We start from the raw sequence: 23,559 nt of genomic DNA on the forward strand, positions 1-23,559 counted from the left end.
TTTGAGGATGTAACGAACAGGGTGGATAAAGGGGAACCAGTGGATGTGGTGTATTTGGACTTCAAGAAGGCATTTGACAAGGTGCCACATAAAAGGTTACTGCACAAGATAAAAGTTCACGGTGTTGGGGGCTATATATTAGCATGGATAGAGGACTGGCCAACTAACAGAAAACAGAGAGTCGGGATAAATGGTTCATTCTCTGGTTGGCAACCAGTAACGAGTGGGGTGCCGCAGGGATCAGTGCTGGGACCCCAACTATTTACAATCTATATTAATGACTTGGAAGAAGGTACTGTGTGTAACGTAGCCAAGTTTGCTGACGATACAAAGATGGGAGGAAAAGCAATGTGTGAGGAGGACACAAAAAATCTGCAAAATGACATAGACAGGCTAAGTGAGTGGGCAAAAAGTTGACAGATGGAGTATAATGTTGGACAGTATGGGGTCCTGCACTTCGGCAGAAAAAAAATCAAAGAGCAAGTTGTTATTTGAATGGAGAAAGATTGCAAAGTGCTGCATTAAAGAGGGACCTGGGGGTACTTGTGCCTGAAACACAAAAGGTTAGTATGCAGGTACAGCAAGTGAAGGCCAATGGAATCTTGTCCTTTATTGCAAAGGGGATGGAGTATAAAAGCAGGTAAATCTTGCTACAGCTATACAGGGTATTGGTGAGGCCACACCTGGAATACTGCGTGCAATTTTGGTTTCTATATTTACGAAAAGATATACTTGCTTTGGAGGCATTTAGAGAAGGTTCACTAGGTTGATTCCGGAGATGAGGGGGTTGACTTATGAGGAAAGGTTGAGTAGGTTGGGCCTCTACTCATTGGAATTCAGAAGAATGAGAGGTGATCTTATCGAAATGTATAAGACCATGGGCCCAAGTTTCCACACGATAAAAAACGGGTGCCCCTCCGAGCTGGGCGCCCGTTTTTCGCGTCTAAAACGGCGCCGGAAAAAAAACGCGCGATTCTGGAGCGCTTTGCAGCTCCTTGTCTGTTTGGCGCGGCGCCTACACTCGCACTGATTTTGTAAGTGGGAGGGGGCGGGTACCATTTAAATGAGTTTTTTTCCTGCCGGCAACGCTGCGTGTGCGCGTTGGAGCGTTCGCGCACGCGCAGTGTGAAGGAAACATTGGCACTTGGCCATTTTTGTAGTTCTTTGTAGCTGTTTAATTTTTGAACATTTTTTAATAAAAGCACATTGCCATCAGCACAGAGGCTTCTTGCAGCCTTCTCACCATCTCCTTCCTCCCCCCCTCCCCCCCGCTCCGCGGGAACGAACGGCTGCCTCCTCCTCCCCCCCCATCCCGCTCTGCGGGAACGAACGGCTGCCTCCTCCTCCCCCCCCATCCCGCTCCGCGGGAACGAACGGCTGCCTCCTCCTCCCCCCCCATCCCGCTCTGCGGGAACGAACGGCTGTCTCCTCCTCCCCCCCCCCCGCTCCGCGGGAACGAACGCCTGCAGCATTCTCCCTGGCTGAAGCACTTTCACACAGGTGGGAAGATGGTTTATTTAATCTTTTCTTTGCTTATAAATGTTTATTCAGTTTGGATTTATTTGTATAATATTTGTAGAAGTATAAATAAGGATTTATTGTCGAATTTAATGACTTCCCTTCCCCCCCACACCCCCCCCCCCACCTCGTTCTGGACGCCTAATTTGTAACCTGCGCCTGATTTTTTAATGTGTAGAACAGGTTTTTTCAGTTCTACAAAAATCTTCACTTGCTCCATTCTAAGTTAGTTTGGAGTACGTTTTCACTGTAGAAACTTTGAAATCAGGCGTCAGTGGCCGGACACGCCCCCTTTTGAAGAAAAAATTCTGTTCCAAAGTGGAACTGTTCTACCTGACTAGAACTGCAGAAAAAAAAATGTGGAGAATTGCGATTTCTAAGATAGTCCGTTCTCCACCAGTTGCTCCTAAAAATCAGGCGCAAATCATGTGGAAACTTGGGCCCCATGAGGGGGCTTGACAAGTTGGATGCAGAGAGGATGTTTCCACTGATGGGGGAGACTAGAACTAGAGGGCATGATCTTAGAATAAGGGGCCACCCATTTAAAACTGGGATGAGGAGAAATTTCTTCTCTCAGAGGGTTGTAAATCTGTGGAATTCGCTGCCTCAGAGAGCTGTGGAAGCTGGGACATTGAATAAATTTAAGACAGAAATAGACAGTTTCTTAAACGATAAGGGGATAAGGGGTTATGGGGAGCGGGCAGGGAAGTGGAGCTGAGTCCATGATCAGATCAGCCATGATCTTATTGAATGGTGGAGCAGGCTCAAGGGGCCATATGGCCTACTCCTGTTCCTATTTCTTATGTTCTTATGTTCTTCCTTCATGACACTAATAATCAGAAAAACACACTGAAGTCGGCTTTGAAAGCACTTTAGAATAGAGATTTGTTAATAAGTGACTCGGTGTCAATGGTTCTACTATAATTTGTTTTTTATGTTTCCTCTGATATTCAAGAATTGGTAAAATAAGTCCTCAGCGCATCCATCAGTAAAATATTGCATTCTCTTTTTAGATATCTCTTTGGGCATGCAGTATAGCACAAGTATTAAACCCTGTCAAAAAGGGCTTTCCAGGAAAGTAGCAAAGAAAAAGGATATGGCTTCTTCAGATGCCACAGCTGACAATGGAGCTGACCAAGAATGCACGAAAAAACATTCAGAAATGTGTGAAGGCAGAAAGATCAGTGTCCAGAATGAAGATGAGGAAGAGAAAGAAGATGAAGAGGAAGAGTTTGATTCTGAAGAGGGAGAACAGGATACAAGACCAGATGATGTACCAGATGGAGCACAGATAAGTAGGATTTATGATGCTTTGTGTAATATGGTAAGAGATAGAATGAGAAGACACAGGAGACCAGAACTACCTGTAGCAGAGTTCTACACAAAAGGGCACTATGTGCTAGTTTCAGGTGAATCTAGTTATATGGATCCTTTCTTCTGTACATCAATTCCCTCAAGAAGTCAAGTAACTGTTACTTTTGATAATGAACTCTATCCAGGTGATATGGACTCTCATCCACAACCAATTCAACCCAAGCCTTTAAAATACAATGGAAATGGCGATGGAGGAAAAGGATTTGATGCCAATAAAAAGAGAGACAAAGACAAGTCTGGAGATAAAAAGCAAGATGAATCAGGTTCTAACGGAGAACCCAAAAGACCTATACTATCACCATTGATACCACCTCCACCTTCAACCTCATTACTGCCAGACCCTTCACACGTCTCAGATTATAAGCCAACACCTTTCAGTGGTCCATCTAGGCCATGCCCTTATCCAAATGCTCCTGACAAATGGGCATCTAAAGGTGCTCCCTATCGAGATAAACAGAAAGGTGATGAGGACAGAGACAGGATAATCACCCCACCACAGCCACCGCTATCAAATAATCAACTCCCAGAGGAGCCAAAGTATAGGTACTACGAAAAGATAGAAATGATTGAAGCGGTTGAGACATTTACAGACAACAAACTGCAAGGTTATGAAGAAACTTCCACTATTGTGGAGACCACAGTGGAACAGACAAACCAGGAAACGAGAGCAAAGAGGTCCTAAATTACTGGCTTTCATATATAAATTAAAAAAAAATGTAAATTGCATTTCCGATAAAAAAAATTCACAACAGCGTGCACTTAGTGAACTTTAAGTCGTTTTCTAGAAATTAAATGAATACCAGGATCAAACTGTAGATTAGCATTTAACAGCTTGTGTGTGTTATTTATGAAAATGGCTGAGCATTTTTGAAAACGTTGACGTAGGATATATGGAGACGACACACAGCTTGATTTCTAACGGCCTTGTTTCATGTTGTGATTCAAGTTTAGTTTCTATAGCAATTAGAGTTCACATCAAGGTTTTAATAGAAAACAAAATGGATTTACACTGACAGAACTTTTCTTAGGGAATCTTTAAAAATTATTATGGATTTAAACTTATTGACCAAGTGTGGAATGATAAGTAGAACAATTTAAGAAAGCTTAATTTGTTTATGTGATTCATATACTCTGATTGAATATCTTCCCGTGATCAATATCTTTACTTGTAAAGAAAACTGCAATAAAGCCAACTGGTTGAGGTTTATCTGCACCAATGTTTTCTATATTCATGCTAAGTAAAGCAGCTCAAATTGTCTATGATGAAATCCTTTGGGTTACTCTTAAATAAATTATGATTTATTGGTGTTCTGGAAGCAGAACTCATGTACAGTCTACTCCTATTACTTCAAAGTCATTTTTCTTTTTTAAAAAATCCAATTATTCAGTCGGTTGAATTTTTAATTAACAGCACAGGTGGTGTTTTTGTGCATCATTTCAAATCAAATGAACTGATAATTTGAAGTTGCTTAACCCCAATTAAGAGTGGCTGTTTCTATATCTAATACACTGGGGTTAATGAATGCAATCCTAAATTTACATTATTTACAATTACCTTTATGATTTTTTTTTTAATGTGTTCTCCAGGCAACACTGGCAAGGAGCATCTCTGGCCATCCCTGGTTTCGAGACAACTGAATGGCTTAAGGGTCAACTGGGACTGGAGTCATGCTTAGGCCGTACCAGGAAGGGGTAGCTAGTTCCCTTTGCTGAGGACATAACTGAGTCAGCTGCATTGTTATAACAATCCAGCAACTTTCATGGTTACTGGTGCCAGCTCAGAAATGCCCAGATTTAAGAAATCAAGTCTCACAATTTGCAACGGTAGTGAATAGAACTCAGGACCTCAGGGCTAGTAATCCAGGGATTTGCCACTATACTATCTTAAATTAAGTAGAGGCTTTGGGGGTGAAATTGCCACGTGGTTCATCCGTGCGCGCAAACCTTCCCGGCCCAGGTCAGTTAATGCCTGGGGTGAAAGTCCTGTCACCAGCAGTAAATTGCCCCTTTTGATCCAGAAATGAAGTAGAACGCTGTCTCAGGCGATGCTAACGAGACGTAAAAAAGGGGCAATTTTGGCTCCTTTGTATCATCTTACAACAGTGACTACACTTCAAAAGTACTTGGGACGTCCTGAGATCATGAAAGGCACTATATAAATGCAATTCTTTCTTTCTTTCATCTTGGACAGTATAGTGTTGGATTGGGACCATCTATAATTACAATTTTCACAACAGTATTCAGGGGAGTAAAGAAGGTAAAGAAGGCTGCAGGTAACCATATGATTTAAAAGAGTAGACAAAAAGTATTCTCTATCCTCTTGTAAAAATGATAATTAATCTTAACCATTTATGGTTGGTGTTACACCTGAATAGCAAGACTGTCACTGAACGTGTAAGTAAAACAAAACAATAAGCATCACTGCACTTGCAGGATCTCAGTATGTTGTCCTGGCATTTCACTTGAAGGCGTTCTTGTAGTGAATCATATGAGCAAGTGTTAATCTTACACCACCTGGAGATGAAAGAAAATATATCATAGGGAACATTTCCTCGGTGTAAAACAATCAGAATCCTATTCTTCATAAACTGGCTTACAATTTTGTTAAATTTATTATGGAGAGGATATCTTCCCTCTTACTAAGCTATAGCTTTTTTGATCTTGAGGGAAAATAATTATCTCAGAATAAAATGGTTGAGGCCAGTTGAGATGGCTGTGGGCTTCCATCCAATGATTCTTGTGTTGAGATTGCTGAGACCCTTTGCTCTTATGACTCCACATGGATATCAGAAATAAGCTTCCTCTTATCTGGGCTAAAACTGAATCAAGGTCCCACAAGTAGTAGAGTTTGTAATGCTTAGCCAGTTCTATATGATGTTTAATTTCTGAACTATTCAGATTATACCTTTTCAGACCAATATGAGGTAAATAACATGAGTCAATGATTTGAATATCATATTGTCTGAGGGAGACACTTGAAAATAATAGGTTTTTATGGGGAGGAGATAACCAGTTTTGATAGCCAATCTTCAAGAGCATTCTTATTCCACTAATGCACATGGCCGAAGACTTTATGACCTGCACTGTCACCAATTAGTCACTAACATTATTTAATGGTGTGGCATCAAAGGGTTGGATTTTAACATCTTGCTGCAGCAGAGATGGTTCAAGTGATCGAATGCAGCAAGAAGCACTGATATTAATTGAATGTTTTATCAGCGGAAGAGGGATATTGTCAGCCGAGTGGAATGTGTACACCAGCACTTTCCCTCAAATGTCTATGTTAACATTGTGTCATATCACCCTTTCGCAAATCTTGCTCCAGCAAATAGATGACGTTTAGCAGTGTGGGGCTAAACATTTCTCTTAGTCCTAGCATGGATCGTGTGAAGAAAGCCTTGCCAATTTATTTTTTATTCCAGAAGTGTTTCACTGCTATAATGCTATGAACATAGAAGATTAAAGTCTAATTGAGGTGTTTAAGATGATTTAAGGAGTTGATAGGGTAGATAGAAACTATTTTCTTTGATGGGCAGAGTCCAGAACAAAGGAGCATAACCTTAATGTTAGAGCTAGGCCATTCAGGGGTGATGCCAGGAAGCATTTCTTCACACAAAGCGCAGTGGAAATCTGGAACTCTCGCCCCAAAAATGCTGTTGCGGCTGGGGGTCAATTGAACATTTCAAAAATGAGATTGAAAGATTTTTGTTTGGCAAGGAGTGACAGAACTAAGATGGGCAATTGAAGTAAAGATATAGATCGGGCATGATCGAATTGAATGGTGGAACAGGCTCGAAGATTGGGACTGTTCATCTTTTTTTCTCTCCTCACATATCATTTTCCAGATGTTGAGTTTGTTTAATTTTAAGCACATTAATATGAATTTGATCTTTTTCCACTCACCAGAATATGCAATTTAAACATTGTTAATTTTGCCACAAAGCAGCCTGCCAAAGGCAATGTAGTAAACACTGTACACACCTATTGTAACATAACAGTGCGGTGGTCAGCATATGAAGAGCATATAAATGTTCAGAATTACTGCATTACTATTTGCTACTAATGTTCCAGCTGAAGATCTAGGATATAAACAACTAGCAAACTAAGTCTTCATCTTCAAAGCTTCAGCTTTGAGTTCAGTTTTTTTTAATATAGTATATTGCAACATAAAATAAGTGCTCACAATTACAAAATGAGCTGAAATCAGTCACAAAACAATAATCTATTAATGTACCATATGTTTTATTTTGAATTATTCCTAGAGAAATAAATCATTATGTGGGGCTATTGACTACCATGGAGGTGGGTGTGCATGACTCAATGTTATCCACTTTCAATGACAGAGTGTAAAGTGCTTTTCCAGCCAATAAACGGATGCTTTCAGCTTGGTTAAGCTAGAATAGAAGAAATATGCTCAAACCATCGCCTGTAGATTGGAAACACACTTCTTTTTTATATAAACATTTATCACAAAAATATAAAGAAAAACTGTCACTGCTTTGCTTGCAAGATTTCACTTTTAAATTTCACACACCAAGGATTCTTTACAGTCACAAACTGTACATAAAATTTGTGGAATTAACAGTATCGGTGTAAAAAATTGTCATTTAAATGTAATTATTAACTGACAATATACAACAGATAAGTTTAAGATCACAACAAGGTGTGATAATTTTGCTACAGGAAACATTAATTTCAGTAGTTTTAAATCACAAAGCAGCTAGGATGTGGGATTTGGGGGATAAAAGACTGACATGCAATGTTTACTAGGACTAGTTTTTCTTCAGCAGATTCTTCAGACTTCTCTCCACTGCTTCATCCAGTTCTTCCTCCAGCTCCTCCTTCTTAGACATGGCCAATTTGGACTGGTAATCGTTCACTATTTGGTCTATGTAAGGGGCACTCTGAGTCCCATGTAGCATCAGGGTCCATTCCTTGAGCACACCTTTCTGTACAGTGCCCCCAACAAAACCAACTTCTAAGATCCAAGTCCCTCTGGGGTCCTCCCCCCATGTATGTGTTGTCATGAAAGGCCACTTGTCAAAGCCCACCTTAGAGTCATCATCCCTTGGCCGCCGACTTAGCAGAATGGATTTGGTGCCCATTGGTGAAGTCATATTGATGTTTAGGGCCCCTCGTCTGGTGGCATTTACAGTTATCACAGCCTGAACGTGCTCTAGATAACGAACAAAATTATCCTTCCCTTCACACGCATCAGCTGATATTGTTAGAATCAACTTGTCTTCTGATGAGATTGTCCTGTGATGAGAAGATAAAACAAGAACATGACTAAGCCATTAAACAGGAACAAGACTGACTACAATCAGAAACAGAAGGACTGTCCATTGATCTGACAGATATGACTGTGGTTTAATGGTATGATGCTGCAGATGACCTAAAATGCATGCTATCATCTGAGGGCTCAATCACCGTTATGTGGCTTCCATGATATAATTGTGAATAATGTCTTAATTCAAGATACTCCATTATTAGTAACAACTTAATGAGCAAATTGCCCACTAATCTCACTTCCTCTCTCTATTTATGAAAGCATTGACTCCTCATTGTGGTGTATTTCCACAGGTACCAGTCACCCTTGGGCATTTGGATAGGCTACCAAATATTCATGTGTGGGTCTTGTTACTGAATGTTGTTGCACCATTTAACCATTGTGGTATTATAGTCCAACTGATCATGTCCTCACCCCAATATCTACACAGACACTTTGCAGAAGGGGATGTTGGATAGCAATCCAGAAAGGAAATCCTGGTCAATTGTCCTTCCTTAACTTAGAAGTGCTGAAGCTAACTGTAGTATCTTACCAGCCATTGGCTGAGATTAGGTAACTCAGTACAAATTCTGGAATGAACTTGGTCCTGTATGGTCCAGCTACTAACTGGACAAATTCATATTGAACTACAACAGAAGCCCCACATCCAATGTTACAGAGGCTGTAAGCTGATTGACTCTATGGGGCCTAAATTCAATAGTGCCTAGCGCGAGCAAGTCACTCGGTGGGGGAAGGGGGGGCAAACATTAGGGAGGGACGAGTGCAGCCGCCAATGGCTCGCAATATTAATGTGGAGGCAGAAGGAGCCCTTCTGCTTTCCCAGACTTCATATTAAGGTAAGTAAAAAAAAAATGAAACCCTAAAAAAAGACTCTGACGAATTTAGCGGTGGCCTGAAGACGTGCATGAATCGAATGCGGGCAGTCACTCCACTTAATTTGACTTCATTTTGTCCATTGTTAAGGGGAGATTTGAAAGAGGTATTCAAAATCTTGACGGGTTTGATAGAGTAAATAAAGAGAATCTGTTTCCAGCGGCAGAAGGGTCGTTAACCAGAGGACACTGATTTAAGGTGGTTGGCAAAAGAACCAGAGGCGACATGAGGAAACATGTTTTTACACGAGCGAGTTGTTATGAGCTGGAATGCACTGCCTGAAACAGTCATGGCAGCACATTAAATATTAACTTTCAAAAGGAACTAAATAATTACTTGAAGGGAAATATAACCAAAGTCATGCAGTGAATCATACTTGTGTGCATTTGATATTTCTTTCATTTGATGTATTGTTTATGTTTGCTTTATGATACATTCTAACAGAAAATAACAAATGTTTATCATCATCATAGGCGGTCCCTCGAAACAAGGATGACTTGCTTCCACGCCAAAAAAGGATGAGTTCACTGGTGTTTCAATGAAGGACCTGAACTACATGTTGAAGGGTGGAAGATTCCTGTACATGGATTTTTTTAATGTGTGGTGGCCGTTGCACACCAGCCACCACACGGGCTTGACAGAGCTAGGTCTTGGTCCGGTGGCAAGGATTAACCAAGACGACTGGAGACCAGCTCTGCTGCACGGACCTAGTGCGCACTCATATCGCAGTGTGGGCTGGCCCGTGAAGCAGAAAAAGAGCGCCAATGACAGATGTCAGGTCGAGAATACATCTGAAAATCAGGCTGAATATAGAAAGTTCAGAGGGGAAATGAAAAAGAAAATTAGAGGGCCAAAGAGAGCATATGAGAATAGATTGGCAACTAACATAAAAGGTAATCCAAAAGTTTTCTATAGGCATATAAATAGTAAACGGGTAGTAAGAGGAGAGGTGGGGCCAGCTAGGGACCAAAATGGAGACCTACACATGGAGGCAGAGGGATTGGCTGAGGTACTAAATGAGTACTTTGTATCTATCTTTACCAAGGAAGAAGATGCTGCCATAGACATAGTAAAGAAGAGGCAGAGGAGATACTGGATGGGATAAGAACTGATAAAGACGAGGTACTAAAAAATCTGGCCGTACTTAAGGTAGATAAGTCACCAGGACTAGATGGGATGCATCCTAGGATGCTGAGGGAAGTGAAGGAAGAAATCGCAGAGGTGCTGGCCATAATCTTCCAATCCTCCTTGGATATTGGGCTGGTGCCAGAGGACCAGAGAATTACAAATGTTACACCCTTGTCCAAAAAAGGGTGCAAGGATAAACCCAGCAACTACAGGCCAGTCAGTTTAACATCGGTAGCAGGGAGGCTTTTAAAAACAATAATCAGGGACAAAATTAACAGTCGCTTGGTTAGGTGGATTAATTAAGGAAAGCTAGCACGAATTTGTCAAAGGTAAATCGCGTTTAACCAACGTGATCGAGTTTTTTGATGAGGTAACAGAGAGGGTTGATGTGGGTAATGCGCTTGATGTGGTGTACATGGACGTCCAAAAGGTGTTCGACAAAGTGCCACATAATAGGTTTGCCAGCAAAGTTGAAGCCCATGGAATAAAAGGGACAGTGGCAGCATGGATACGAAATTGGCTAAGTGACAGAAAACAGAGAGTAGTGGTGAACGGTTGTTTTTCGGACTGGAGGATACAGTGGTGTTCCCCAGGGGCCAGTGCGAGGACTGCTGCTTTTCTTGATACATATTAATGACTTGGATGTGGGTGTATGGGGCACAATTTCAAAATTTGCCGATGACACAAAACTTGGAAGTATAGTGAACAGTGAGGAGGATAGTGATAGACTTCAAGAGGATATAGACAGGCTTGTGGCATGGGTGGACACGTGGCAGATGAAATTTAATGCAGAAAAGTGCAAAGTGATACATTTTGGTAGAAAGAATGAGGAGAGGCAATATAAACTAAAATGTACAATTCTAAAGAGGGTGCATGAACAGAGAGACCTGGGGGCATATGTGCACAAATCGTTGAAGGTGGCAGGGCAGGTTGAGAAAGCCGTTAAAAAAGCTCGAGTTCCTGGGCTTCGTGAATAGAGATATAGAGAAAAGCGTGGAAATTATTTCTAACTGACTGTTGAATGCTTTAATTACAGACGATCGACTAACTAACCTGCCATGAGGATAGAGTAGTGTTAGAACATTACAGAATCGTAACGAGGGCAGCGTTTAAATTCCCATAAAAATGGAATGAAAGTTGCACTGGGCAGGTGTGAAAAAAATTGTCTGTTACTATGTAGACCAGAGGTTCATAATCTTTTTATTTTTGAGTCCTTCAGAGATTAATGCCTTACGTGCGTTTAACCATATGAGGGGGAGGGGGGAGAGGAGGGATGGAATGTCCGACAGCTCTAGTTTATGACTTTGTAAAGTGTCTCAGGAAACATTGAACTTGGTGTTTTATGATTGGTTCCTTGATGTGTATCTCTGACCTTTTCTCTCTGTCTCAAAGCTGTAAGAAAATGTAAACATTCTAATTACTATCAACAAAACGTTCATGGTACTTAGAGCTTTTTTGTTTTGCTTTCAAAATTCAAATTCAGTTTTTTTTAGATCTGATAAAAAGAACTCAAGTTAAGATGAGGAAAGTCACTGAGGGGGCAATTGTCATCTCAAAAGCAGGGCAGAAGCAGAGCCAAAATGGTGCAGTTGCTAATTCCATTGATCTACGGCTGTTTTTGATGTCTGTACTGATTTTCGGGCAGACTTGAATCCTAGTGGTTAGCGCTCCCATCAGAAACAGGTTTGTGCATACCTACAAATAGGAGCCAAGTGATGTAATTTAGAACCTCAACACCATTTTTGTCTCTGCCTCTGTGATTACTACCAGCTCCTGCTCCTGCTCCCCAACCATGGACGGTACAAGTTGGGAAGGAACCTTTTCCGGCGATACATAAAGGGGATCCTCAGTTGCTGTCAGTTAAAACTGTCTGGAGCTTTTGGAAACATTTTTCTGGCAGTCGCTTCTGAATTTTCCACCTTAACAGATTTGAAGGCTTATGTGCTTAGTGCTGTAAATGCTGCACTTATTTTGCCCGCTGCTCTACAGTGTAGTTTCTTTCTGTTTCTTATATTAAACAAAAAATGCACCTCCCCTTTAAGATGCTGGCACAGACCCATGACTGGCCAATCTCCCAAATCAGTGAGCTCTGTGGATGCATATTTTTGGGGTAGAAATTGGTATGCGTTTGCACCCATTTTTCAGATGCAAATTTAGTAGTGGTGTGGTCTGCACCCAATCTGCACAGGTTTTGGTCCCACTGCTAAGTTCGTGTAAATTAGGGTCCTAATGCCTATTAAAGGATCCCTTTACAAAATTCATCAGCAATGAATGCGGCAGTCGTGTTGTCATTTAACACTGAAGTTCCCATTAGCATGTTACCAACTGGTGTGACAGATAACAATCACAGCCAAGTGTAAAAGGTAAATGTTAACATTATAATATTGCAATACCCAGATATCAATCTGTGCCCACAGACAGATTTTAATAAAATATATATAATATATGATACATATTGGGATTGTCACTTTGTAAAATTAAAAATATAACAATATAAACTCAATTGCAATACATCAACAAGCATTTTTTTTTACAAATTAACTTTTAAGTTCAATAATTTAATACATTCAAATTAGGCTTTCCCAGAGGCAATCAGACAACTGAGCTGGTCAGACCATGGCAATGAGATTGTCAAGAAAAAGGTTGATTTATATAACTTAAACTTCTCACATAATGGGGCCAATTTTCCACATTGCCAATTTTTGCCGCAGTTGTGGAGGTACGTCCGATTTTTTAGTGGCCAACTGCGGCAAAAAAAAGTTGCAAGTTACACCAGAATAAACTTTCATTTTGGAGTGGCGCAGATTGTCCTTAAGCTCTGTGGGTGGAGCTTAAGGTCTGCACCGAAAAACTGAGGTTAGCAGGGTCACGAGGGACAGGCTAAAGGGCTGAGGCTGGAAAGTGAAACATAGAAGATGCAACAAGACAGAAGCAATTGTAGAGCCCTGGTGCCGCTATTAGCCCTGGCCAAAAGCCTCCCCACCACCCACCCGTCGCTCCTATCCCGGGCCAAAAAGCCCCTGCCCCCAGTGCTGGTGCCGCTCCTATCCCGGGGCGAATGGCCCCCCGCCCCCATGTGCCATTCCTATCCTGGGCCGAAAGGCCCCCCTCCTCCCCCGCTGCTGCTATCCCGTGCCGTGGAACTCGACCTTCTGTGCCGGTTTTCTTAAGTCACCGTAAGGTTTTTCAGAACAGTGCACTGCACCATTTTTGAAAAACATCCTAGTTAGCCAAACTCGCTTAAATGGCCAGAAATGGCGCTGCCGGTAGCCGGCACCCCCAGTGACATCAAAAAATCGGGGATTAAAAAAATCGGCCATAAGTAATTTACAATGGCACAGAAACTATGGCGAAACTTGCAGATTTTAGTTTGCTCCAAAAAAAAACAGCGGACGCCAAAAAAAAAGAGCGCAGAATAGTGGCAAAAATAGGGCCCATTAATAACTGTTAGCCAATTGAAAAGCGACACTGCTAAGAAACCTTTAGTATCATGTCTAGGCAGTCACGGTTCTAATAGTTATTTATCAGCAATTTAAGCAACCTCAGTTGATAGATGAAAATATATCAACAGATTCTCTGTCATTTCTCATGAGGTTGCTGTATACAACACTGATCAGATCACATTCGGAGCACTGTTTGTAGCTCTAGTCACCTAAACATAGGAAGGAAATTATTCATTTAGAGAAGGTGCAGAGGTGAACTGCCAAAATTATTCTCGGTAGCAGCAATTTAAGGTATGAGGATATGTTAAGAATTTTGGACTTATTCTCTTTGAAGAGACTTCAAGATGATCTTACTAAAGTTTTCACGATTATGAAGGGAATTGGCAAAGCTGACCCAGGTTAACTGATGGCAGCTTTCACATACTAAGGGATGCAAGGTAACAATTAAGAGCAAAAAGGGAAATCAGGAAAAACATTTCTAGACAAAGGACAATATATTTCTGGAACAAGTTAAAAGGGAAGGTCATTGTTGTAAAGAGAATCAATGGGTCAAGAGACAGCTAGATGTGTTTTGTTGATGACAGAAAGGATTTGGTGAGAAGATGTGCGAATGTGTTTGAGCTTGTTGACTCGAACAGGCATGTCCTGTTCCTATAAATTCTTATACTTTCATGGAAGAACGTCTTTGAGTGCCATTGAATCATGTGAGTTGCTACTTACTGCGGCTCATGAATTGATCCTCCAACACAGTGGAACCTTTCAGGAACTGTCTTCCAGTCTTTGGCCATTTTAACCATAGCTCCGGCATCAAGGACTCCGTAACCAAAGAGGTGGTTAAATTCCAGACCCACACCATTTCTTCTCCACTTGTGGACCTCATCGTGCAACTGGTTGCGCTTGGAAGTCAGCACGGTCAGATGCTGCATGTCTCGCCATGTGAGGAACGGACTGAGAATCAGAAGATGGAAAAGAGTGAGAAAACTGTGTCAGGAAGGGAAGAAGGAAGGAAGGGAAGAAGGAAGGAAGGGAAGAAGGAAGGAAGGGAAGGGAAGGGAAGGGAAGGGATGAAGGAAGGAAAAAAAAGCATCCAGGAATGTGCAGAACACCTCGAGTCTCTTCATCGGGAGCACACGGAAGCCAAGTGCAAACAGCGGAAGGAGCGTACGACAAATCAAACACCCCACCCACCCGACCCTCCAACCACCATCTGCCCCACCAGTAGTTGACCTCATCAGTCACCTGAGAACTCATTAATGTGGAAGCAAGTCATCCTCGACTCCGAGGGACTGCCTTAGAAGAAGAAATCACTGTTGTAATGTAGGAACCGCAGCAGCTAATTTCCTCCCACAAACAGTAATGTGATAATGACCAGATAATTTTGTTTTTTAGTAATGTTAATTGAGGATAAATATTGGCCAGGACACCGGGGATAACTCCCCTGCTCTTCTTGTGCTCAAGTCTCTGGAGTGTGACTTGAACCTACAACCTCTGACTCGGAGGCGTGAGTGCTCCCAACCGAGCAGTGGCTGATACTATAATTGGCTTTGCACGAATAAGAAACATATAGAAGAAATGTAAAATGGTTGAATCAGTAGGCAATAAAAAACTATTTAAATTAACTATTTGCTTTATTTGTGAATTTTGTGCACATTAAGGTAAGTGTCAGCTATCATCATAGGCAGTCCCTCGGAATCGAGGAAGACTTGCTTCCACTCTTAAAATGAGTTCTTAAGTGGCTGAACAGTCCAATACGAGAACCGCAGACTATGTCACAGGTGGGACAGATAGTCGTTGAGGGAAGGGGTGGGTGAGACTGGTTTGCCACACACTCTTTCTGCTACCTGCGCTTGATTTCTGCATGCTCTCGGTGATGAGACTCTAGGTGGTCAGCGCCCTTCCAGTTGCACTTCCTCCACTTAGGCCGGTCTTTGGCCAAGGACTCCCAGGTGTCAGTGGGGATGTTGCATTTTATCAGCGAGGCTTTGAGGGTGTCCTTGTAACGTTTCCTCTGCCCACCTTTTGCTGTGAAAGAGTTCCGAGTAGAGCACCTACTTTGGGAGTCTTGTGTCAGGCATGCGAACAATGTGGCCTGTCCAGTGGAGCTGATCAAGTGTGGTCAGTGCTTCAATGCTGGGGATGTTGGCCTGGTCGAGGACGCTAATGTTGATGCATCTGTCCTCCCAGGGGATTTGTAGAATCTTGCAGAGACATCGTTGGTGGTATTTCTTCAGCGACTTGAGGTGTCTACTGTACATGGTCCATGTCTCTGAGCCATACAGGAGTGCGGGTATTACTACAGCCCGGTAGACCATGAGCTTGGTGGCAGTTTTGAGGGCCTGAGCTTCAAACACTCTTTTCCTCAGGCGGACAAAGGCTGCACAGGCGCACTGGAGGCGGTGTTGAATCTCGTCGTCAATGTCTGCTCTTGTTGATAAGAGGCTCCCGAGGTATGGGAAATGGGATGTTAAACCGAGGCCTGTCTGCACTCTGAGGTGGACATAAAAGAACTTGGCACTATTTTCAACAGTGAATAAAGGAGTTGTCCCCAGTGTCCTGGCCAATATTTATCGCCAATCAACAGCACTAAAAGACAGATTATCTGGTCATTATTAAACAGCTGTTTGTGGGAGCTTGCTGAGTGCTATTGGCTTTCGGGTTTCCTACATTACAACAGAGACCATACTGTAAAGCGCTTTGAGCCATCCTGAGGTCGTAAAAGGTGCTACATAAATGCAAGACCTTTTATTAAATTTTCAAAATGAGCTATTTGCTTTATTTTCCCTTTGGTTTCGTGAATTTTGTGCTCAGCAAGGTGAGGGATACTTGTTTGTGGGAATAGAATGCTTTCAAGAGTCAATTTTAACATCAGGGTTGAATGTGGTTTAGCGAGCGGTATGCCTGTCTGGGAGTGGCAGTAGGGTGGCCAATCTGATGTTAATGACCGAGCCTAATTATCATACTGTTGACCAACTTCCCAACCAAAACGGCAAGGAAGTCAGTGGGAAGCAGCTGCCCGGGCATTAAAGTTGAGCGTAAGTGATCAGAAACTGAGGGGGGGGGGGGAGCGGGGGAGATTGTAGTCGGTAAAGGAAAAGGGCAGCTCACGGCAGAGAGGGCTTAAGGTAACATTGTAAGGCTGGAGGAGCAAGGAAATTACAAAAAAATGAATAGCTTACCTTGCTGGGCCTCTAATGGCCATACCTCCACATCCCAACAGGTTCAGCCTGTCGGACAAGCCACCAAGACCTCACCTCGCAGGCCTGGGGTTAAGATTGCAGTCGTGCCCTGATTACGTTATCTGCACATTCAAACAAGGAGGTCGTCGACTTTGAGCGGGAATTCTTGGTGCCGAGAATCGGCAGGATCAGGACAGGATGCCAACAGGTAAATCTTCCGCTCCATTTTAACTAGACCTCCCCTCCCCCCCACCTTCTCCAACAGTGCCTGCGCCAAGCACTCCCAGGTCAGGTATAGCAGGGATGTCCAACCCCTTGCAAAAGGGTGAATCTGGTTGATATCCCAATTTCGTCCGGATCACTAATACCTACATTTTGACAAATTTCCGCCCTCCCTGAGTCACAGATAATAAAGGTGAGGTAAGCACTAGTAATGAAAGGTTGTCGCTGAATCCCTTGCCAGCAGAAACAACCTGCCAATGGGTCATGGGTTTATAAGAAATATCACACGCAGTACATCCAGCTTTCAGCAGGAGGGCTCTGATCTCCAGAGGACACGGAATTAAAATGATTGGCAAAAGAACCATAGGCGACATGAACAAACATACTTTATGCAGCGAGTTGTGATCAGGAATTCACTGCCTGAACGGTTGGCGGAAGTGTAGTCAATAGTACCTTTCAAAGGGGATTGTATAAATACCTGAAGGGAGATCATTTGCAGCGCTATGCGGAAGGAGCAAAGGAAGTGGGACTAATTGGATAGCTCTAACAAAGAGCTGCAATGGGCAGAATGGCCTTCTTCTGTGCTATATCATTCTATGATTCTATGAGGTATATGATGACTTACACCACCAACTCTCAGCAGAGCCCGTTCATCACTCCTGTCCTGAGCTGTCTCAAGAATCTACAAAACCGCCGGTAAGTATTGGAGGGAGGATGGGAGGTGAGCATCAGTCTGGAAACCCCCTGTTGAAAGTGCTCCCGGGATTCTTTTTTTAATACCATAACCCCATTGGAAGAACAGCCGTTTCCGCCAATAGATTTTTCATTAATATCGTTTGCCACATTTTGTGCTTGGATCGAGATCTTGAAGGAGACTTGCTATCAATGCTCGACCAGCCCACCTTACAGTAACTGACTGATGAGGGCTCCTAAAGGTTAAGCTGGAGCATTAACACACCTCGCCAACAGACTCCATTTTCATGGTAGGCTACCAAGCAGGGGTACCTCATGTTCTGCCCCAGTATAGGTGTGCCTTCATCCCACATTCCCACCAGGCTCTGAACCTGTCTTGCTGTCTCTAAACTATCCATGCAAGAGCCAATGCTGCTCCCTCTAACCCTCCGGCAACCTAAATCCCAATGCGACTACTTCTATCTCTTTGCCCAAGTCTCTGCCTTGACTCCAAGTGCTGCTGCCTTTAACTCATCAGGGAATTGATATTTATATATTATTGATTATTTGCTTTTTATAATATTTGAAATCCTGGTCTTTCATATGTATAGTATGAGTACAGAAGATTAAGGGGTGATCTAATTGAGGGGTTTAACATGATTAAAGGAATTTGATAGAGCAGATAGTGAGAAAGTATTTCCTCTGGAGGAGGAGTGAATCTAGAACAAAGCATAACCCTAAAATTAGAGCCAGGCTGTTCAGGGGTGATGTCAGGAAGCACACCTTCAGACAAAGGGTTGTGGAAATCTGAAGCTCTCTCCCCTAAACAGCTATTGAGGCTGGGGGGTCAATTGAAAATTTCACAACTGAGATTGATAGATTTTTGTTGGGCAAAGGGGTATAAAGGGATATGGACCCAAGATGGGTAAATGGAGTTGAGGTGCGGATCTGCCATGATCCAACTGAATGATGGAACAGGCCCGAGGGACTGAATGGACTACCCCTATGTTCCTATATGTCAAAGCAGCATGATGATAAAAGATAATTTTACATTGCTCTTTAAGAAATGATGACACAAGATACGCCAATACAATATTTATGAACTAGTATAATAAGTTTGGTTATATGGTGTCACAGCTCTGATAGCAGCGGAGTAATTATTGAAAAAGGTTCTTTAACATCCTAAATAAAATATTTAATACGTACTTGGCTTCCAAAGCTAAGGCAAAAACGCCAGCGGCCTCAGGTGCTGCAGCAGATGTTCCGGAATGACGGAGAGTACAGTTCCCATACAAATCAGTCGTTGCCTTCAATAAAGCAATTTGAAAAAAAATTAGATCATTTATTTGATTAAACAGCTTCTCTCTTGCATACTCAGGGATGGAATGGCCATATCAATTACACATATCACCGGGCAACAGCTACAACATTATCCTCACTTGTACATTTTGAAAATGTATTTGACAAAGAAACAGCTGCTGCTCTGCCTAAAGCAGCGTGAATGAGACAATAATATCAACACTCACCACACCAGCCTCTGGATTTCTCTTCCTCCCATTGCTGAATGTAGAGGCGAGGGTTGAGGAGCAGCTTTCATCATAGAGTGCTGTCCTCCCGTCATTAATAGCAGAGTTGATGGAGATGGTCCACATGCTTGATGCATAGCCGTCACAGTTGCAGTCGTCATAGCTGCCACCGTCCCCAGAGGCCCAGACGTAGATGCTTCCCTTTCCATTCCGACCCTACAACAGAAAATTAATCTGTCAAGTTAAATGATTTGCTTTAGTGAGAAGGCAATGCTCATCAGACAAAGCACCACATGGAGAGAGGCATTTGTGTGCAGGCAGATTCTATTTTTACTTGAAATAAATCTACTTTCAGATGAGACATTAAACCGAATCTGCTCTCTCAGGTGGACGTAAAAGATCCCATGGCATTATTTCGAAGAACATAAGACCCTATGCACATAGAAATAGAAGCTGGAGTAGGCCATTTGGCCCTTCGAGCCTACTCTGCCATTCAGCAAGATCATGGCTGATCTTCTACCTTAACTCCATCTTACCGCACTATCCCCATATCCCTTAATTCCCTTCGTTCCCAAAAATGTATCGACTTCTGTCTTGCATATACTCAACGACTGAGCATTCACAGCTCTCTGGGGTAGATAATTCCAAAGATTCACAACTCTGAGTGAAGAAATTTCTTCTCAGTCCTAAATGACCAATCCTTTATTTTGAGATTGTGACACCGTGTTCTAGATTCCCCAGCTAGGGGGAACCTCTTCTCAGCATTAGCACTGTCAAGCCCCTTAAGAATTTTATATGTTTCAATTAGATCACCTTTCATTCTTCTAAACTCGAGGGAATATATGCCTAGTCTACTCAATCACTCCTCATAGGGCAATCCCCCCATCCCAGGAACCAGTCTAGTGAACCTTTGTTGCACTCCTTCTAAGCCAAGTATGTCTTTCCTCAGGTAAGGAGACCAGAACTGTACACAGTACTCCAGATGTGGCCTCATCAATGCCCTGTATAATTGCAGTAGACTTCTTTACTCTTATACTCTAATCCCTTAGTAACAAAAGCTAACGTACCATTTGCTTTCCTAATTGCTTGCTATACCTGCATTGTATTCCATTTGCCATGTTCTTGCCCACTCAATCAACCTGTCTATATCTCTCTGCAACCTCTTTGCGTCCTCCTCACAGCTTACTTTCCCACCTCATTTTGTATCATCAGCAACAACAACAACTTGTATTTATACAATGCCTTTAATGTAGTAAAATGTCCCAAGACGCTTCATAGGAATATTATGAGACAAAAAAAATTGACAGCAATCCACATAAGGAGAAATTAAGGTAGATGATCAAAAGCTTGGTCAAAGAGGTAGGTTTTAAGGAGCATCTTATAGGAGGAAAGAGAGGTAGAGAGGTGGAAAGATTTAGGCAGGGAGTTTCAGAGCTTGGGTGCTAGGCAACAGAAGACACAGCCACCAATGGTTGAGCGATTATAATCGGGGATGCTCAAGAGGGCAGAATTAGAGGAGCACAGGTACCTCGGGGGGTGGGGCTGAAGGAGATTACAGAGGTAGGGAGGGGCAAGGCCGTGGAGGGATTTGAAAACAAGGTGTTGCTTAAGTCGGAGCCAATGTAGATCGGCGAGCACAGGGGCGATGAGTGAGCAGGACTTGGTGTGAGTTAGGTCACGGGTAACTGAGGTTTGACAGACTTGGCTATATTACACTCAGTCCCTTCATCTAAGTAATGAATATAGATTATAAATAGCTGAGGCCCAAGCACTGATCCTTGTGGTACCCCACTAGTTACAATCTGCCAACCCAAAAAAGTCCCATTTATTTCTACTCTCTGTTTTCTATCCATTAACCAATCCTCAATCCTTACCAATATATTACCCCCAATCCCATGAGTCCTAATTTTGTGTAATAACCTCTTGTGTGGCACCTTATCAAATGCTTTTTGAAAATCCAAATACATTACATTCACTGGTTCCGCCTTATCCATTCTATTAGTTAATCTTCAAAAAACTCTTAACAGATTTGTCAAACATAATTTCCCTTTCATAAAATCATGTTGACTCTGTTGTAATCATATTACGATTTTTTAAGTTACCAGTTACCACGTCCCTAATAATAGATTCTAGCATTTTGCCTACTACTGATGTCAGGATAACTCCCTATAATTCCCTGTTATTTTTCTCTTCCTCCTTTCTTAAATAGCAGGGTTATGTTTGCTACCTTCCAATCCTTGGGAACTGTTCTAGAATCTAGGGAATTTTGGAAGATTAATACCAGTACATCCACTATCTCTGCAGCTACCTCTTTTAAAACCTTAGGATGCAGGTTGTCAGGTCCAGGGGATTTGTTGCCACCTTGTCCCTTTAATTTCTCGAGTACTCAGGGCCTGAAACTGGTGAACTTATCGCCCTCTGCCGCTGACTGCCACCCATTGCCGCCAACATTCCTCTGCAACATCCGTCCAGTGCCACTTTCGACATGGCCTGGAGAGAGTGGGAGGAGAGAACCGCCGGAAAGCGCCCGCCGATGTCAGCGGATGGCCGAGTAGCGTAAGTGGACTCCCGCCCACCGGGATGCGATATTGATGCGGGTGGGAGTCGGCAGGACTTGGCGGCAGAACGGAGGTGAACCTCTGGCTGGAGGCTGGTCTGTCCCCGACGACAAGTAGGAAGATTATGGAAAAAAGGTTAGTGAACATTTTTTAATTTGTTTTTTCCCCAGCGACTTATGTTGATGGGGTCCCCTGAAGGTCTTTCGATAGTTTTTTTATTTTTTGCTGATGATTTTTATTTTTTAGGTCTTCAACCCTCTGTCGGCCCAACTCCGTCCTCGGCGGCACTTGGGCAGCAAGCGCCTCTGCTGCCGAGAATGAGAGCTCCCGCTGCCTGCCACCCAGATTGGTGGTGTACGTTCCTCATTTACCGCCCGCTGACCTTTGAGGGACCTAGGTGCTGAAAATCCCGCCCAAAGAACCGTCAGGTACCTCAGCGGCCATCAGCAGTCCTTTGGGTGGCACTTGGGTGGGCGGAGGCCTTCATCAATTTCGAGCTTTATGTCTTTACTTATACTGATTTCTTTAAGTTTCTCATTCTCTATAGACCATTGGTTCCCCATTATATGAGCAGGAGAGTTCTCCCAGGTGTCCTGAGCCAATATTTATCCTTCATTCAAAATCACTAAAAAAGCAGATTATCTGGTCATTATCACATTGCTGTTTGTGGGAGCTTGTAGTCTGGGCAAATTGACTGCCATGTTTTCTACATCACAATAGTGATTACACTTCAGTAATGCTTCATTGGCTGTAAAGTGCTTTGGGATGTCCTGAGGTCATGAAGTGCGAGCCTTTCTTTCTTTTACTTGATATGTAATCTTGTTGTGTTGGAAGTAACAAACATTAATCACAGAAAAACATGGTCACAAGGATCATTAGTAAGAGGTTACCTAAGAAAATTTTAATGAGTATCTCTTTCTGCCAATTTATGTACAGCGAGCTCCCACAATGTGATAATGGCCAGATAATCTGTTTAGTGATGTTGTTTGAGGGATAAATTTTGGCCAGGACATCGGACAGAACGCCCCTGCTCTACTTCGAAATAGTGCGACAGGGTCTTTTAAGTCCACCTGAGAGAAACATAGAAACATAGAAAGAGCATAGAGAGAGCAGATGGGGCTTCAGTTTAACATCTCATCCGAAAGATAGCACCTCTGACACTGCAGCACTCCGTCAGTACTGCACTGGAGTGTGCTTAAGTCTCTGTACTCAAGATGAATAATGAGGAAGAAATGTTAATCATCTAAAATGAGTCTACTGCATAGATTTTTGTTACATAATAATTATATTTACAGCTATTATTTGTGTGGGTGAAAACAATTAATTGAGCACAAGTTACATTCGTATTGCCAATAAAGACTCCCTAGTGACCAATCAGGCAGATACATTACATTGTTTGAGACCCCAGATGAAGGGTTTTAACTCTCCCACCTGCTAGAAACCTTACCCAGTTGGAGGAGTCGGGGGGGGGGGGGGGTAGCAGGTAAAATGGAGCGGGGAATTAACCCACTACCTTCCAGTCCCGATCAATCCACAGCCACGCTGAGTTAGGTCGAGGCCTGATCTGCCATTTTAACCTTAGGCCTTTTTATTTTATTCATTCACGGGATGTGGGCATTGTTGGCATGGCCAGTATTTATTGCCCATCCCTAATTGCCCTTGAGAAGGTGGTGGTGAGCCGCCTTTTTGAACCGTTGCAGTCCGTGTGATGAAGGTATTCCCACAGTGCTGTTAGGTAAAGTGTTCAGGAATTTTGACCCAGCAACGATGATATATTTC

General features: G+C 42.7%; 2 protein-coding genes across 2 annotated transcripts in view; one reads left to right on the plus strand and one right to left on the minus strand.

Annotated features, from left to right (window-relative positions):
• The window catches only part of LOC139273920 (filensin), a 54,689-nt gene extending 51,115 nt beyond the window's left edge, over positions 1 to 3,574 (plus strand). The window contains exon 8 of the mRNA XM_070890992.1: positions 2,532 to 3,574. Within this exon, the coding sequence (XP_070747093.1) occupies positions 2,532 to 3,574 (1,043 nt within the window). The remainder of the gene's footprint in view (positions 1 to 2,531) is intronic.
• A 4,090-nt stretch (positions 3,575 to 7,664) lies between these two features.
• pcsk2 (proprotein convertase subtilisin/kexin type 2) overlaps positions 7,665 to 23,559 on the minus strand; it is a 97,143-nt gene continuing 81,248 nt past the window's right edge. Inside the window, exons 9-12 of the mRNA XM_070888774.1 lie at positions 19,223 to 19,438; positions 18,903 to 19,003; positions 14,347 to 14,574; positions 7,665 to 8,151 (exon numbers count right to left, since the gene is read on the minus strand). Of these exons, the coding sequence (XP_070744875.1) occupies positions 7,665 to 8,151; positions 14,347 to 14,574; positions 18,903 to 19,003; positions 19,223 to 19,438 (1,032 nt within the window). The remainder of the gene's footprint in view (positions 8,152 to 14,346; positions 14,575 to 18,902; positions 19,004 to 19,222; positions 19,439 to 23,559) is intronic.

This window comes from Pristiophorus japonicus, chromosome 9, assembly GCF_044704955.1.
Source record: "Pristiophorus japonicus isolate sPriJap1 chromosome 9, sPriJap1.hap1, whole genome shotgun sequence".
Taxonomy (NCBI): Eukaryota; Metazoa; Chordata; class Chondrichthyes; family Pristiophoridae; genus Pristiophorus; species Pristiophorus japonicus.